Source organism: Monodon monoceros, unplaced genomic scaffold (genome assembly GCF_005190385.1).
Source record: "Monodon monoceros isolate NGI ecotype Baffin Bay Population unplaced genomic scaffold, NGI_Narwhal_1 Super_Scaffold_13, whole genome shotgun sequence".
NCBI classification, from domain to species: domain Eukaryota; kingdom Metazoa; phylum Chordata; class Mammalia; order Artiodactyla; family Monodontidae; genus Monodon; species Monodon monoceros.
In genome coordinates, this window is record NW_021703769.1 from 39,141,709 (window position 1) to 39,156,072 (window position 14,364).

The following is a 14,364-nucleotide window of genomic DNA, read 5'->3' on the forward strand; positions in this document are numbered from 1 at the left end:
AAATTCATTGTACACACAAAGGCTTATCTTCTGGGTTCAACCTTTTCTTGGGCCAGTTCCTGGGAGGGAGGAGTGGCTTCCATCCATCATCCCTCTGTAGATTCTCCACCCCGTGACCCACCACTGCCACCCTAAGTAGCGCAAGGAGATGAGGCATCACGGCACAAAGGGATTCACAATGTTGAGCAACTATAGGGTTTATGTCAGGGTTTGACTTAATAAACATCTTGTTTTAAGAAAAATGTTAGGAGGCAATGCTTAAAAAATTAATCATATACCAAAGGGGAAAGGAAGGTGAGGGATAAATTAGGAGTTTGGGATGAACAGATACACACTACTATATGTAAAATAGATAACAAACAAGGACCTACTGTATAGCACAGGGAACTATACTCAATATTTTGTAATAACCTGTAAGGGAACAGAATCTGTAAAAGAATATATGTGTACCTGAATCACCGTGCTGTACACCTGAAACTAACACAACACTGTAAAACAACTATACCTCAATTTAAAAAAAAGAAATTTAACCATAAAATTATGTTAAGGATATCCAGGCTTGAGAGATGGCTTCCTGGAAACAGGTGTCATATGAGGTTGTTATAGCCTGGTCAACATGTAGATGTGTTCACAACACAGGGATGCTGACAACACTGCTTTGGTCTCTTCAAGTCATAACACACCTTTGGCCATGGTTTCTTCCAATTACCATTAACACAATTCCAGGCCATTTCCCCTAAGGTGCCCATCAACCTGTGACTACCTGCTGCTGCTCAGCTTCTGTTCATTCCCACCTCCTTAAAAGCTTTCTCCCACCCCCAGGGGTCTGATGGCTGTCAGCACTGACTTAGTCATAAACTTCCACCTTCGTGGTACTACCAGCCTTATCACCTGGAGAATGTCCACCAGATGTTACGGATGAAGATAGCTCATGAGGAGCACAGGCAGGAGGAGAGTCCCCGGGGTGGGGGGGCTGGCAGTGGGTGCACTAGCAGGCCAGTGAGACTACCCTCCGCAGGAGAGAGTATAAAGGCCCTCCGAGGCTTCATGACGAAAAGCATATGGAACAGAATGTAGCTTAGTTTCAAGTTCCTCAGCAGCAACCCTAAGACAAGGAGTCGAAAGCAAGTAGTGCATCTGGGAGATGATTCCAGGAAACATAGGCTGGGGGTGGGGAAGTATACAGGGAAGGGAAGAAAGCCGGTACAAGGTGTGCTTATAAGTCAGTGACCACTGGGGGCAACTGAAGTTTAAAATCTCTCAAAAACAGTGTGAAACACCTGCCTCGGAATTACCCCACCCAAGGAGCAAGGGAGCTCCTTGTATATTTATACAACAACTTCTGTTCATCATTTGTTGAGAGCTGCTTCTGGGGGTGCTCGTTCCCTGGACTTCTAGCCTGCTGTGTGCAGGGACAGAGCAGCTTTCCACGGTTCCAGAGAAAGTCCTCAGGCACAGAGGTGCAGATGTGAGCCTGTAAAAGTTGTCTGGGGCTCTGTGAAACAGAAGATCCATGGGCAATGACAGTGATCTGTTCCAGGACACCTGCTGAGTTGGCTAAGACCCTACCTCACTGCTCATTGCATGGACCTGTGGCCTCAGAGAATGGATGCTGAAAATGTACTGTCAGTACTGTGATCAGTTTATAAAAGTTTCAGGATAAAATATATATATTCATATCCATATATGAATTAGCTAAACCAGCATTGTATGGGGAAGCAGTAAATGAGGTATGTGTAACCCTATAGGTTTGGACAGCTTTCCATGACATTATTAAGTGAAAATTGAAGGTTATATAACCCCACTTGGGGGTTCAATACAATCCCATTTTTGTGTTAAAAGCACAGAAAATTTATATATGAGAAGAGTCTTTAAGAATAGAAGCTAAGGGACTTCCCTGGTGGTCCAGTGGTTTAGACTCCACGTTTCCATTGCAGGGGGCATGAGTTTGATCCCTGGTTGGGGAAATTAGATCCCACAAGCCTCGTGGCTTGGCCAAAAAAAAAAAAAAAAAAAAAAAGATGCTAAAGGTTATTTGTAAAGGTTACAAGTTATTAAAGTGTTAATAACTGTTGTCTCTAGGGAAGTGGGGTTATGAGTTAATTTTTTGTTGCTTTTCTTTATTTTCTATGTTTTTGTAATAAGCATGGATTGCTTTTATAACCATGACCAGATTTTTAAAAATTCACAATAATGAAATATAATTTCAAGATATGAGAGTAGTTCCAGTACTTTTCTAAATCTTCCTTTCTTCCTTCCCTCACACCCTCCATCTGTTACAACAGAGTAACCTTACTTATTTCAGGTAACTGGTATGAACATCACCACTCTCAAACATGGGAGAAGATAAAGAATTCGGCACAAAAGGCTTTTGAGGAACCAAAAGAGATGTCCTTACATCTATAAACTAAAACTCATCCATTTTGCTCACAGACAAGCATCTCAGACTAGCTTCAGGGGCTTGTTTATATGTTCTTCGTACACAGTTCTAACAGACGTTGGCATCTGCGTTCAAGTTCACATTTAGAAGAGGCATTTAGACGATAAGAAAATGGCTCGCCACAGGCAGACACACAGGAAGCAGGGAGAGGTGGCAGAGGTGACAAGCGAGGACAGAGCCCAGACAAGGCTGCCACACCTGTCAGTCAGCACAGGGACTCCTTAGGGTAGAGCACACACCCTCCGCCTCCTTACCAAGTGCGGAAGACACCCGTTTCCAAACTCAGAGCAGGATCACAGTGACAGCCTTGAGGCATCCAGGCCAGGCTTAACTGTACCCAAGAGAACCAAACATCCAACGCTCAGGCCTTAAAATGAAATAGAATACAGGCCTATAGTTAGGATCATCCACATTAAAAGTGGGTACCTTCAAACACAGCTTCAGAGTCTTGGTGATATAGGCCAGACTAGGGAATGAGGTTACATCCTTATCTGTTTCTATCTTTCCTACTTTTGTGTGAAACAAAGTTGATTTTATATCTGTCAATACCTTCTGGTTCCAGTATCTCTTCTTTAACATCTGATCTTATAATTAAGATTTCTTGCCTCCATGACCCTTTGACTTGTTTTTCCTCCTGGTTTCATAATATTCCTTAAATTAGAAAAAAAAGAAAAATTAGAAATTGGAGACTAAAGTCCTAACAAACTGTTTTTGGAGGGGCTGTGTTCTTTTATACTGACCATTTTAATCTCTTCATAAAAGGGGTGTTTAACAAGCCCAAACTTTTAAATATGAACAGAATAAAGTCAAAAGGAGATGAAAGAAATGGCATTCCTGGTGAAATAGTTCAGATGATTTTCAGACTCCAAAGTGTCCTGATAGTTTTATGTGATCCAGTCCAGTTCCTGAAAAAACCCTGCCAACAGGTAACAGGTCTTTGAAAGCTTTTGAAGCCAAAGGCTCCCCACCAGCCAGCCCATCTCTTACTAAGTTCTCAGCCTCATTAAGAATGAGAAACAGATACCACGGCACCAACCTGTCTACGAGAACACAGCGAGACAAATGTAATTGCCTGTACGAGGAATATAAGTCAGCAACTCCCAAAGCATTCATATTTACACCCACTCCATTTTGGTTGTCTTTCCTTTATAATTTGCCCATACATCGATGTCAAGTGTATAATTTCATCTGGGGCTTTATCAGTTACCGCCCAGAGCCATGATTATATGGTGCAGGGAACTTCCTCCCCCTGAGCGAGTCTATCTTTAGTATCTTCTTAATAGTTACTTCTTACATGTAAAATCAAAAGGAAAGTCTTGGTTTTCTTATGTGGCTCCAGAATCACTAAATATAACATTTAGAAGCAATTTATCAACTGAAACCATTGACTTTTCAGCTGCCACTACCATTTCTCAAAGCAAAGTGTTCTTATGCCTTCCCTTGGTTATTTTTTTGTCAAATTACAATGAAAATTTTAGGGACTTCTGTATTGACCATTCAATCATGTACTAAGTTCGTCTTTCATCTTGCTGGTGTCCAGCCTAATTAAATAGAGATGAAACTGAATTTTGAATACTCAGAACCACAGCAAGAGGCATAAAGGTATGATTTCCGGAAGAAGTAACTTTTTAAAAACAAAAAACGGCTCTCCAATCTACGATTCAAAAGATAATTTATTAGTCTGAGAAGAGGAGTCACACACTATACCCAGTAATATGTTTCTTTTATTTTTGTTCCTTTATCTTAAAAATATATTTAAACAAGAAACAAAGATAATATTGAATTTTCCCATAAATTTTGCTTTCTTATTTACAGTGTTACATTGTAAATAACATTCCATTATACACAAATTAAGGACTGTGCATTACTGTATGTTCTCTTTACATATTCTTTCATAATACAGTACACACAGCTCGAAGCTATGCAGTATTTAAGCTTAGAAAAGCTTGAGGAAAGAAGTACAAACTTTATCAGTAAGACTATTACTTAAAAAGGTTCTGACCTTAATTCTCTGCTAGATTGTTTCACTGAAACCATTCTTTGTTAAAGAAAAATGCCCCATATGAGGGATGAGAACAACAGTTTAAGTTACCATAGGATCCACTTAAACTGGCTAACAAATAAAAACACTTTGTTACTAGCACTGTTATCATATGGAGCATGGCCACTGTCAGTCATTTCAACAAGTAGATTGCAGTTCCGACATGTTATATCAAAGACAGTTGGTACCTCTTCGTGAAATCAACAATGTTTCCTGCAACTTTAGGTTTTACTTGTAAACAGTTAAAGACACATTTTGGGAAGATGATTTAATCATTCTTGGTCTGAGGTTACACAATAAGGAGGAGTTTCTATTTCATCGAAGGAGAAGCAAGCATACGCACTGTGCGTGCGCAAGGGCGCACGCACACGCACGCACACACACACACAGAGTCCCGCTCATCTGCCCAAGACGCGCGTGTCACCAAGCGCTAACTACAGCAGCACTAGTGTCGCGAGCGATGCACGAGGCTGTGACAGGAATTATAAAACGAGGAAGATAAAACATCCAACTTCGGTTAAAACCCTGCGAAGCTCGGGTTCTGAAATGCCGCTCAGATGCTCTGTGTTCGGCCTGAAGGTTCAGCTCACTGGGCTCTCCAGGCGGCAGACCCCACCTTCAATCGCCACGGACTGTCCGGCTACCGCACCGGGAGGGAGTCTGGAAATGTGAGTCTGCAGAGGAGGAGACGGAAGACTGTTAGAGGTGCCAGCTGTGTCCCCCTGACGTGCGACAAAGGCGGAGAAAACACCAGAGTATCTTGGCTTCTCTTTGCTTCTGAGCATCTACAGGCTGTGCTGGCGGGTAACTCAGGTGCAGACAGATCCTGTTTGTCCAAATCTCAGGGGATATTAACTGAGTACCTACTACCTGACAAGCACAGCACTGGTAGCTGGAGATAGAGACCGGGACAGCCCAGGCCCCCAGGAGCACAGAGCTTACAGTTTAGTCACACTCAGAACACGAGTGGTTTTAAGGCCACCTGTATTGAGCATATTCCAGTTACCTGAAAACTACCAGTTGATATACATTTTGTCCTCTGAACATTAAAAGCAACTGAGAATACCAGATTCATGATTATTCCCTCAATTGACTCCTTAAAGGATTTAAATAACTTACAAAAATCAGATCACTCAACAACCTCAAGTGAGGCAATGAAAAAAAAAAGAAAAATAAGAACTTACAAAAATAAGTTAAAGACAGACATGAGTTAACACACAAAATCTAGCCTGAGTTCTGTCCCTGTGCTGGAGGCAGACTGCTGCTCTGTCTCAGAGCTTCCCAGTGGCCAAGACCAGACAGGGGTCCACATGGTATAACGGGATCACACAAACCAACCACTCAAAGGAGAAAACCATTCCCGGCACAGAGTCCAAGGAGCCATTCCTCTTGTAGGGCTTCACCCACAGCAGGTACTGTGTATAGTGGATGAATGAAGACAGCGGTTGTACAACAAGGAGTTTTGTAGGGCTGAACATTACAGCATCACTCAAAGGAGGCCAGCAGGAAAAGCTCTTCCACAAGGGGTCAGGACCACGTCAGCCAGGAATTCCTTTTTTTGATGATCTGGCTTAATCCGGGGATAGATAAATGTCAGAGTTTCTAAGAACAGAGGGACTGTATATCCTTCAGGTAATCCTCTCTGATTCTGCTTCTCCACACAAGCTTTTCCTGAGGACTGAACCCAAGGGAGTTCAAGTCCCAGAGTGAACTTGCTGGATGCAGCTGGTGAGGTGGCCAAGCCTGGGGTGGGTCTGACATCCTCTCACACAACCAAAAATAAAGCAAGCATATGCTTTAGATGGAGCAACAGGTAAGCCACCTGGTTTTAGTTTGACGGTGGATACTGTTCTTGGGTCTCACTGCACAAGTCCTATTAGAGGAGCTGACATAAGTCAGCAATTTGGAAAGCTCTGGAGAACAGAAAATGTTCTCTGGGTACTTAGTGTTTCTGTGCACAAGGCAGGAAGCCACCTGTAACCTCCAGGAGGGAGGCCCGTCAACTTTGGGGTGGAGAGCTGGGCAAGGCAGTCCATGTGGCACCTCCTGGGAGGTGAGTATCACTGAGTTTGGTCGCCAGGCTCACGCCTCTGGGCACCCTGTCCCAGAATCTGGCCTTGTTATTGCATCTGAAGGCTGTTTAGTACATCTTAGTACATCTTATAAGTACGGATATATTATACCCGAGAAGTCCACAGTAAGACACATTTGTGGATCTTTCATTTCTTGTGATGTCTTATTAACCTAGCGGGAGAAGTTTGAAGAGGACGTGTTGTTTAATTCTGCTACCCAGCAGCCCGTGTCACATCAGGCACAAAACGCTCAGATCCACAACTCCCAGGACTCAGTGTTGATGGGGCCCTTTTATTCTTTCAGGGATTCATTAACATGAGGTCAAAGAATTTTTTTCCCTGAGAGAGGAGAAGCCCCTTAGTCTATATCATCTCTCATCTCACCCTCCTCAGCCATGAAACAGTCACATGGCTAGGACAGGGATCAAGAATGTGGAAAACAATATGGTCGTTCCTCAAAAAATTAAACATAGAATTATCATACGATCCAACAATTCCACTTCAGGGTATATACCCAAAACAAGTAAAAGCAGGGACTCATATATTTGTACACAATGCTCATAGCAGCATTAGTCACAATAGCCAAAAAGTAGAAGCAACCCAAATGTCCATCAACAGATAAATAAACAAAATATGGTCTATACATACAGTGGTATGTTATTCAGCTTTAAAAAGAAATGACATTCTGACACATGGCACAACATGGATCAACTCTGAAGATACTAAGCTCAATGAAATAAGCCAGACACAAAAGGACAAATATTGCATGATTCCACTTATATAAGGTACCTAGAAGTCAAATTCACAGGACAGGGAGCAGAATGGTGGTTGCCAGGGGCTGAGGGATGGTAGAATTATGGGGCCATTACTTAATAGGCATACAGTCTCAGTTTGCGAAGGTGAAAAGTTCTGGAGATGGACGGTGGCGATGGTTGCACAACAACGTGAATGTACTAAATGCCACTGCACAGTACACCCAACACGGTTAAAATAGTACATTTTATGTTATGTATATTTTAGCACAGTTAAAGAAAAAAAGAAGAAAGCAGAAATGACCATTTTCTTCCTGGTCCAAAACTGTATTCTATAAGATGGCATTAAGAGAAGGGGTTAGCTAGGAATGAATCCATGGTGCAGACCCCGATGGAGAAATATTAACACCATGCTCTGTTCACAAATAGGTTGAAAATTTCCAATCAGGTTACTTAAGATATCTGTCCCTAAAAGTGAAGCTCACAGGAAACTCCATCCTCACATTTCCCAGAGATTCAGAGAGAATCCAGTGAGACTTCCCGGCAGGCCTGGCGGTCTAGGCACCAGAGGCAACAGAGAATAAATTAATTGTTAAAAGATCAAAGAGCGACCATATGTCCAAGCAGACAGCCTGCAACTTGACCAGGGGAATGTCAGTCTTAAAGCAACTGATTTTTCTGCTGAGCATGAAAAGGCCAGGACTAGAAGGAAGAAACTGCTGTCCCACAGACCAGGGGACTTGATAGCAATCCTCTGAGATTTACAGAAACACAGATGGCCAATCCAAACTTACCTCTAACATTCCTACCCACACCAAGTTTACAACAGAAAAACATCTAAATAAACTGAGCTAAACCACAAAGTGTCAAGGAGAGTTAGGAAGGAAAAGAAAAAAAGAACTGGAAAAGATGACAAAGGTCTTGAGATATTTATTAATGGTGCATGGGCAAAATACTTCAAAAATACATTGAGATTTGTATAAATTGAGCTGTTTACATAAGACAGAAATACTCAACCAGACAAACAAGTTGTTAAGATTAACTTCTCAGGATTACTGCTTCCCTAAATTATCATCTAGTCAATGGGGATTTTGCAATTACAAAACACACTGGCATGATTTTGGTGTTGAGGGGAATAGAATGGTTAACCGTCCAAATGTATGTCAACACTTCACCAGTTTCATCAATCAACATGGTCTTCTGACTCATCGGAAAATAAGTAACCTTGGCCTGGAAAAGTTTGAGCCAAGATGTATTTGAAGCTTTCTGTGGAAATTTCAGTGGAGCATCAAATCATATTATAAACAGTGGGGGCTGTTTAAGAGAATATTTTATATGAGTGTTTATCTCTAAAAGTTCTTTTGGAGAAGTGGGTTTGAATTCCTTGAGCCTAAAAATGTCTGTGGACAGTTCACCACTGTCTACGATGAACTTGTATGCCAGCATTTAAAAGTGCAATAAAGTATTTTATATTGGGTGTGTAAGGACTGTGCAGACTCTAGGGTGTCCTACAAGCATAAGACCTTAACAAGGTGTCTTTAAAACCATTTAAGTAGCAGTGTACTTTTATTGGAATTTGGAACTAATGAGAAATAGCACATGAAAATGGTAGATGCCAGAGCAGCGGCATTTTGGGTATTCTCCCTCCATTCCTTCAGAATGCCTCTCTCATACACCTCTCTAATGAGGATTCCGTGTCTCTAATATCCTTTTCGGTTCTTTCTCCGGGAAAGACGTCCTTGGCTGGATCCTCCTCCAGATCTAGAAGCCCTCCTTCTAGCTCCTACAGCTCCCAGCTGAGCATTTCACATCTTGTGATGTAACTGTCCGGGTTTTGGTTTGTTTTGAATCTCTGTAATTGAAAGCCAGCTGGAGGCAGGAGTTCGTTATACACTCACCTCTGTATTCCCTGCACCTGTCAAAGTGTCTGACACAAAGGCACACTCTGGAAATGCTCACTGAGTGGAGAAGTGACTAAAGTATACCCTTCAGAGCTATGTTTATGTACAAAGAATCTCAGGTGTTTTAACTCGTGTGACCAGTCAGTTTGGTTAAAAAGTCAATCACACTAGTTTGTTAGAGTAAAGATTATTTTTAAATAGATTTTTAAAAAGTATGGACTGACTCCATTTTCCCACTTTCCAAGTGATTATGCTTTTAGAATGGAGATAGAGCCTTAGATCCTGCTAACAGTGCCAAACCAATGGGACCCAACGGCCTTGGAGTTAGAATTCTCTGCTTTCTTGCTAATTCCCTGAGTGACCGGACAGATCCTTGAGGTTAACACTCCTAGAAGAACTATCACCTTGTAAATTAAACTGTCTATTCAAAGCCAATAGTCCTAGGAATGTATCTTTCTATAAAACCAAATACATTGCATAATAACATATTTAGCCTGAAGACTTCAAAATGAGAAAGTGAAAGAAAAAAATAATACAGAAATTATATAATTGCTTGATATCCTAATCACAATCTAAGTAGTAGCTGAGACTTCCTATCTTTCATACTCGTGTCTTTAAATCTTTTGAGACCACCTTAGTGACTGCTTTTTGTGGTTTCCAGGAAAACTATAAGCGCACAATTTAATTTTGAAAGTCTCAAAGCCTTCATTTAGTGGTTATATTTTAATCCATCTTTCTACTCGCAGGAGAGTTGCTTGAGATCTGCCACAACAGTCAAGGGAAGATTCTCTTAAACAACTTATTATCCTCCTTTGGTGGGGTCAGGGACATAAAATCTCGACAGACACAGCTCAGAAAAAAAGCTCTTGGAAATATTTTATTCATTGGTTTCATAATTCTGAGAGTTTGGTTTTCTGCCTTTAAAAAGAAAAAAACAACGGTTTTTTCATTGATCAGTGGCTAAGAAAGTGCATGTAGCATACAACATATAGTGTCCAATTCTAAAGTTAATCTACAAAGGCAGTTTATCATAAGGGTTATGTGCATGGGTTACAGGATCAGAGCACCTTTAATTCTGGGCCATCTCTTCTTCCTGGACACAATGCTGCACTATATTTCCCAGGCTTCTTTGCAGTTAGATGTGGCTATGTGACTGCAATCAGGCTGATGGACTGAAGTGATGTGTGCCACTACCAGGCCCGGGAGAAAATCTTACAAACCATTCTCCATGCGCTTTCTCTGATGACCTGAGGCCTAGGTGATGTAAGGAGCTTGGGACCCTGAATCATAATTTGGAAGAGAGTCCTCTGCCAATCAGAAACCCCAATTTGTATTTTATGTGAATGAGAAACATGCTTCTTATTGTATTTGAACAACTATACACATATATTCTGGGGTTTGCTTGTTACAGCAGCTGGAGTTATCTTTAACAACGATTCCATCTGGGCCTCTGCACTTACTAGCTATGTAACCTCTGCTGGTTACTTAACTTCTCAGGACCCCACCTCTAAAATAGCTATACAGTAAGTCCCCTACACATGAACCTTCAACTTGTGAACTTTCAAAGATGCGCACGTGTGTTTGCATGTAATTACATAAGTTAGTTCATGCGTCTGGCGTACACTGTCACATGCGTGCATCCTCTACAAGTGGTTGTGTTTTTGTGTACTTTACTGTACAGTACTGTATAGAGTACTGTAGTATAGTATCTTTATTTCAAGCCCAGGATGTCCAGAATCAAGCGTAAAAGCAGCGGTGATGTAGCTCATACTGCTAAGAAGCGCCAAGCGATAACAATGGAAACAAAAGTAAAAATAATTGAGAGAGTGGAGCGAGGCGAAAGGATGGTAGACGTCGCTCGTTCTTATAACATGAATCATTCAACCATCGGCACGATTCTGAGGAATGAGGACAAGATCATGGAACATGTGAAGTCTGCTGTGCCGATGATGTCAACAATAATATCGAAGAAGCGTGGAAAAGTGACGGAGGAGATGGAGAAACTTCTCAGTCTGCGGATGCAGGATCACATCAGTGTCGAGTCCCGCTCAGCTTAATGGTGATTCAAGAGAAAGCTAAAAGCCTTTATGAAGACTTGAAGAAGAAACATGGTGAAGAATCAGAGGGTGCATCTTTTAATGCCAACCATGGCTGGTTTCATCGGTTCAAGGCTAGAGCCAACCTTCACAACGTAAAAGTAAGTGGCGAGGCAGCAAATGCAGATACGGTAGCTGCCCGGTAGCTGCCTGGGAATTTCCTGAAACGCTTCGAGAAATTATTGATGAAGGCATGTATCTACCTGAGCAGGTTTTTAATGTGGATGAGACAGGACTGTACTGCAAGAGGATGCCAGACCGAAGTTACATCAGTAAGGAGGAAAAGCTGATGCCAGGCTATAAAGCAGCAAAGGATAGGCTAACTCTGTTGTTTGGTGGCAATGCTTCTGGCGAACCAAGGAGATACACAATGCAGGAAATGGCAAGGGGATTTTCTTTATCCGAGGAGGCACTGTTAGTTTTTGAGGCACAGGACCCGAACGTAGAATGGTACAAGAAGGTTGCAGCAGCCGTTCAGAATGCAATCCAGTGCCTCTGTGTCTTCTATGATGAGAAAAAAAGAGCTACTACCCAGACATCACTGGATCGTTTTTTCAAGAGGGTAGATAGAATTGAATCCAGCAAGGAACCAGAACCTGTGGCACTAATGTCAGGCATGAGTGAAATTGCAGCTTGCCCTCCATCTCCTATTGCTGACGATCCTTCAGCCCTACCATCTCCCACCTCCTCTCCCTCCTCCAGTCAGTACCTCTTCTTGCCTGTTCACTCGATGCCAGCCCCTGTGTGCCAGCTGTTGTACGGTCCTACTGTACTTTTCTAGGTACCATACTGTAAGATTAAAAGTGTTTTATTTTTTGTGTTTTTTTTATGTTATTTGTGTGAAAAGTATTATAAACCTATTATAGTACAGTACTATATAGCCGATTGTGTTAGTTGGGTACCTAGGCTAACTTTGTTGGACTTAAGAACAAGGTGGACTTTACAAACTCGCTCTCGGAACAGAACTCATTCGTATGTAGGGGACTTACTGTAAGAGCATTTGTCATCAGGTTGACAAGGACTACATGAGATACTGCATGCAATGAAAGCACGTGCCAACACATTAGATTCTTATTATTCAAACAAACACATAGCCATAGCACAAAACATTATGCAGCACAATATCTATTACACATTAGTTGATATCCCGGAATTGGGTAATTCTATTTGAAATGTTTGATAGTCTTCAAAAATAGAACGAGATATTTTAATGAAAAATTAGCTGCATGCTAAAAGGTAAGGTTGAAGAAAATGGACATTTTTAGGCCAATATTTTTGATGCTGCTGTTTTGCTCTCACTGATACAATAATTAACAATTGCTGAGTATTTGCTAACTACTAAGGGCTTTGTATATCCCTGCTTGCTGTATCATTAACCTTCGACGGCTCAAAAACAATCAGCTCAGCATGCCTGGGTGCTACAGAGAAAACCGAAGTGGTAGAATACTGGCAAATTACCTTCTAAGAACATGTCATGTTGTTGGGAAGACAAGTAAGTCCATATGAGATGATTAGAAAACCATTAACAAAGGCACGTGACCATACACTAAGAGGGTATAACACTCCAATGTGTTTTCCAACACTACCAAGCTATTAACTCAGTGGGTACTGATTGGGTGTCCTACAATTTAACTCAGTCCTGACACCATCTGCCAGGAGATAGAGCCCACAGGTTAAGAGCTCAGTTCCACAAGACTGTCTCCCCACCATGCCAGATACCAATCGCAAGTTCAGGTTATCACCTGCACTTCTGGCCCATGGCTATAAATTGGCTATAAATGAGAGGTTCCCACCACCCCCTCCTCAGGTTTGATTAATTTGCTAGAGCAGCTCACAAAATTCAGGAAAACAGTTTACATTATTATAAAAGGATATAATTTAGAAACAGTCAGATAGAGAAGAGGTGCATAGGCAAGGAAGGTAGGAAGAGGCTTGGAGTTTCCATGCCTTCTCTGAAGGCACCACTCCCCAAATCTCCACACATTCACCATCTCAGAAGCCCTCTGAACCTTGTGTTTCGGGGGATTTTTATGGAGGCGCTGTTACATAGGTATGATTGAATACATTGCTGGTCATTGGTGACTGAACTCAGTCTCTAGTCCCTCTCCCCTCCCTATAGGTCAGGGGGTGGGGCTGAAATTTCCAACCCTCTAGTCACATGGTTGGTTCCCCTGGTAACCAGACCCCAAGCTTAGGTTACCTTGGGGTTTTCCAAAAGTCACTTCATTAAAATAAACCCAGGTGTGCTTGAAAGGGGCTTGCTATGAGTAACAAGATACCCATTTCACCTTTACGGCTCTGAAATGATTTCAGAAACTGAGGACTAGAGATCAAATATTATAACTAAAGATGCTCCTATTGCTATTATCACTTGGAAAATTCCAAGGGTTTGGGGAGCTGTAAGTCAGGAACCCTGAAGGAAGAACAAATATGTACTTCTTATGCTAAATCACAGTACCACAGATACCCAACCACAAATGCTAATGAAGTCAAGAGAGAGAGAGAGCATGGATGTGGATCAAGGAGGTGGGGCAGGCTCTCTGGAGGCCACGGCACTGGACGGCAAATAGGACTGGAGGGCAGTGTTGGGCCTAAGGGAGAGCTGACAAGTTTGCTTGGTTTGAGCCACACAGTGTTTCCAACTTCTAAAAATATTAATAGAAAATATTTTAAAATGGGGAAGTTGCATACAAGCATCCTGATTTCTAGATACTCTTGAAAAATCTGGCAACCCTTGCATTCCCTCACCAGAGTAAAGTCGCAGCTACCTTCTTTAGAAGGGCATTTTCGGCAATAATTTCCCTCTGGTGGGGCTGTGTTCTGCCTATGGTGTGTGCTCAGATGGCCCTAACATCTGTGATCATCTTTCAGTGCGGTTACTATTATTGGCCCATTGGGTTCAGATGGTGGCAGCCCGATCCTCCCATCAACCTTTGCCTAATGGTTTTGTAACCACAGAACCAGTCCCAGACTGGGCCTATCCTGTTTCTAACAAGATACTGAGTTGTTTTCCAGAGACAACAGAACAAAACCTCAAGTCATGCAGCTGAAGCATGCAGAGG

The 14,364-nt window shown here is 42.0% G+C and overlaps 1 protein-coding gene across 2 annotated transcripts in view; it reads right to left on the reverse strand.

Annotated features, from left to right (window-relative positions):
• Positions 1 to 4,098: 4,098 nt before the first annotated feature.
• TASP1 (taspase 1) overlaps positions 4,099 to 14,364 on the reverse strand; it is a 235,932-nt gene continuing 225,666 nt past the window's right edge. For both annotated transcript variants that reach the window (XM_029220390.1, XM_029220391.1), the window contains exon 14: positions 4,099 to 5,155. In XM_029220390.1, the coding sequence (XP_029076223.1) occupies positions 5,063 to 5,155 (93 nt within the window). In that variant the 3' untranslated portion in view covers positions 4,099 to 5,062. The remainder of the gene's footprint in view (positions 5,156 to 14,364) is intronic.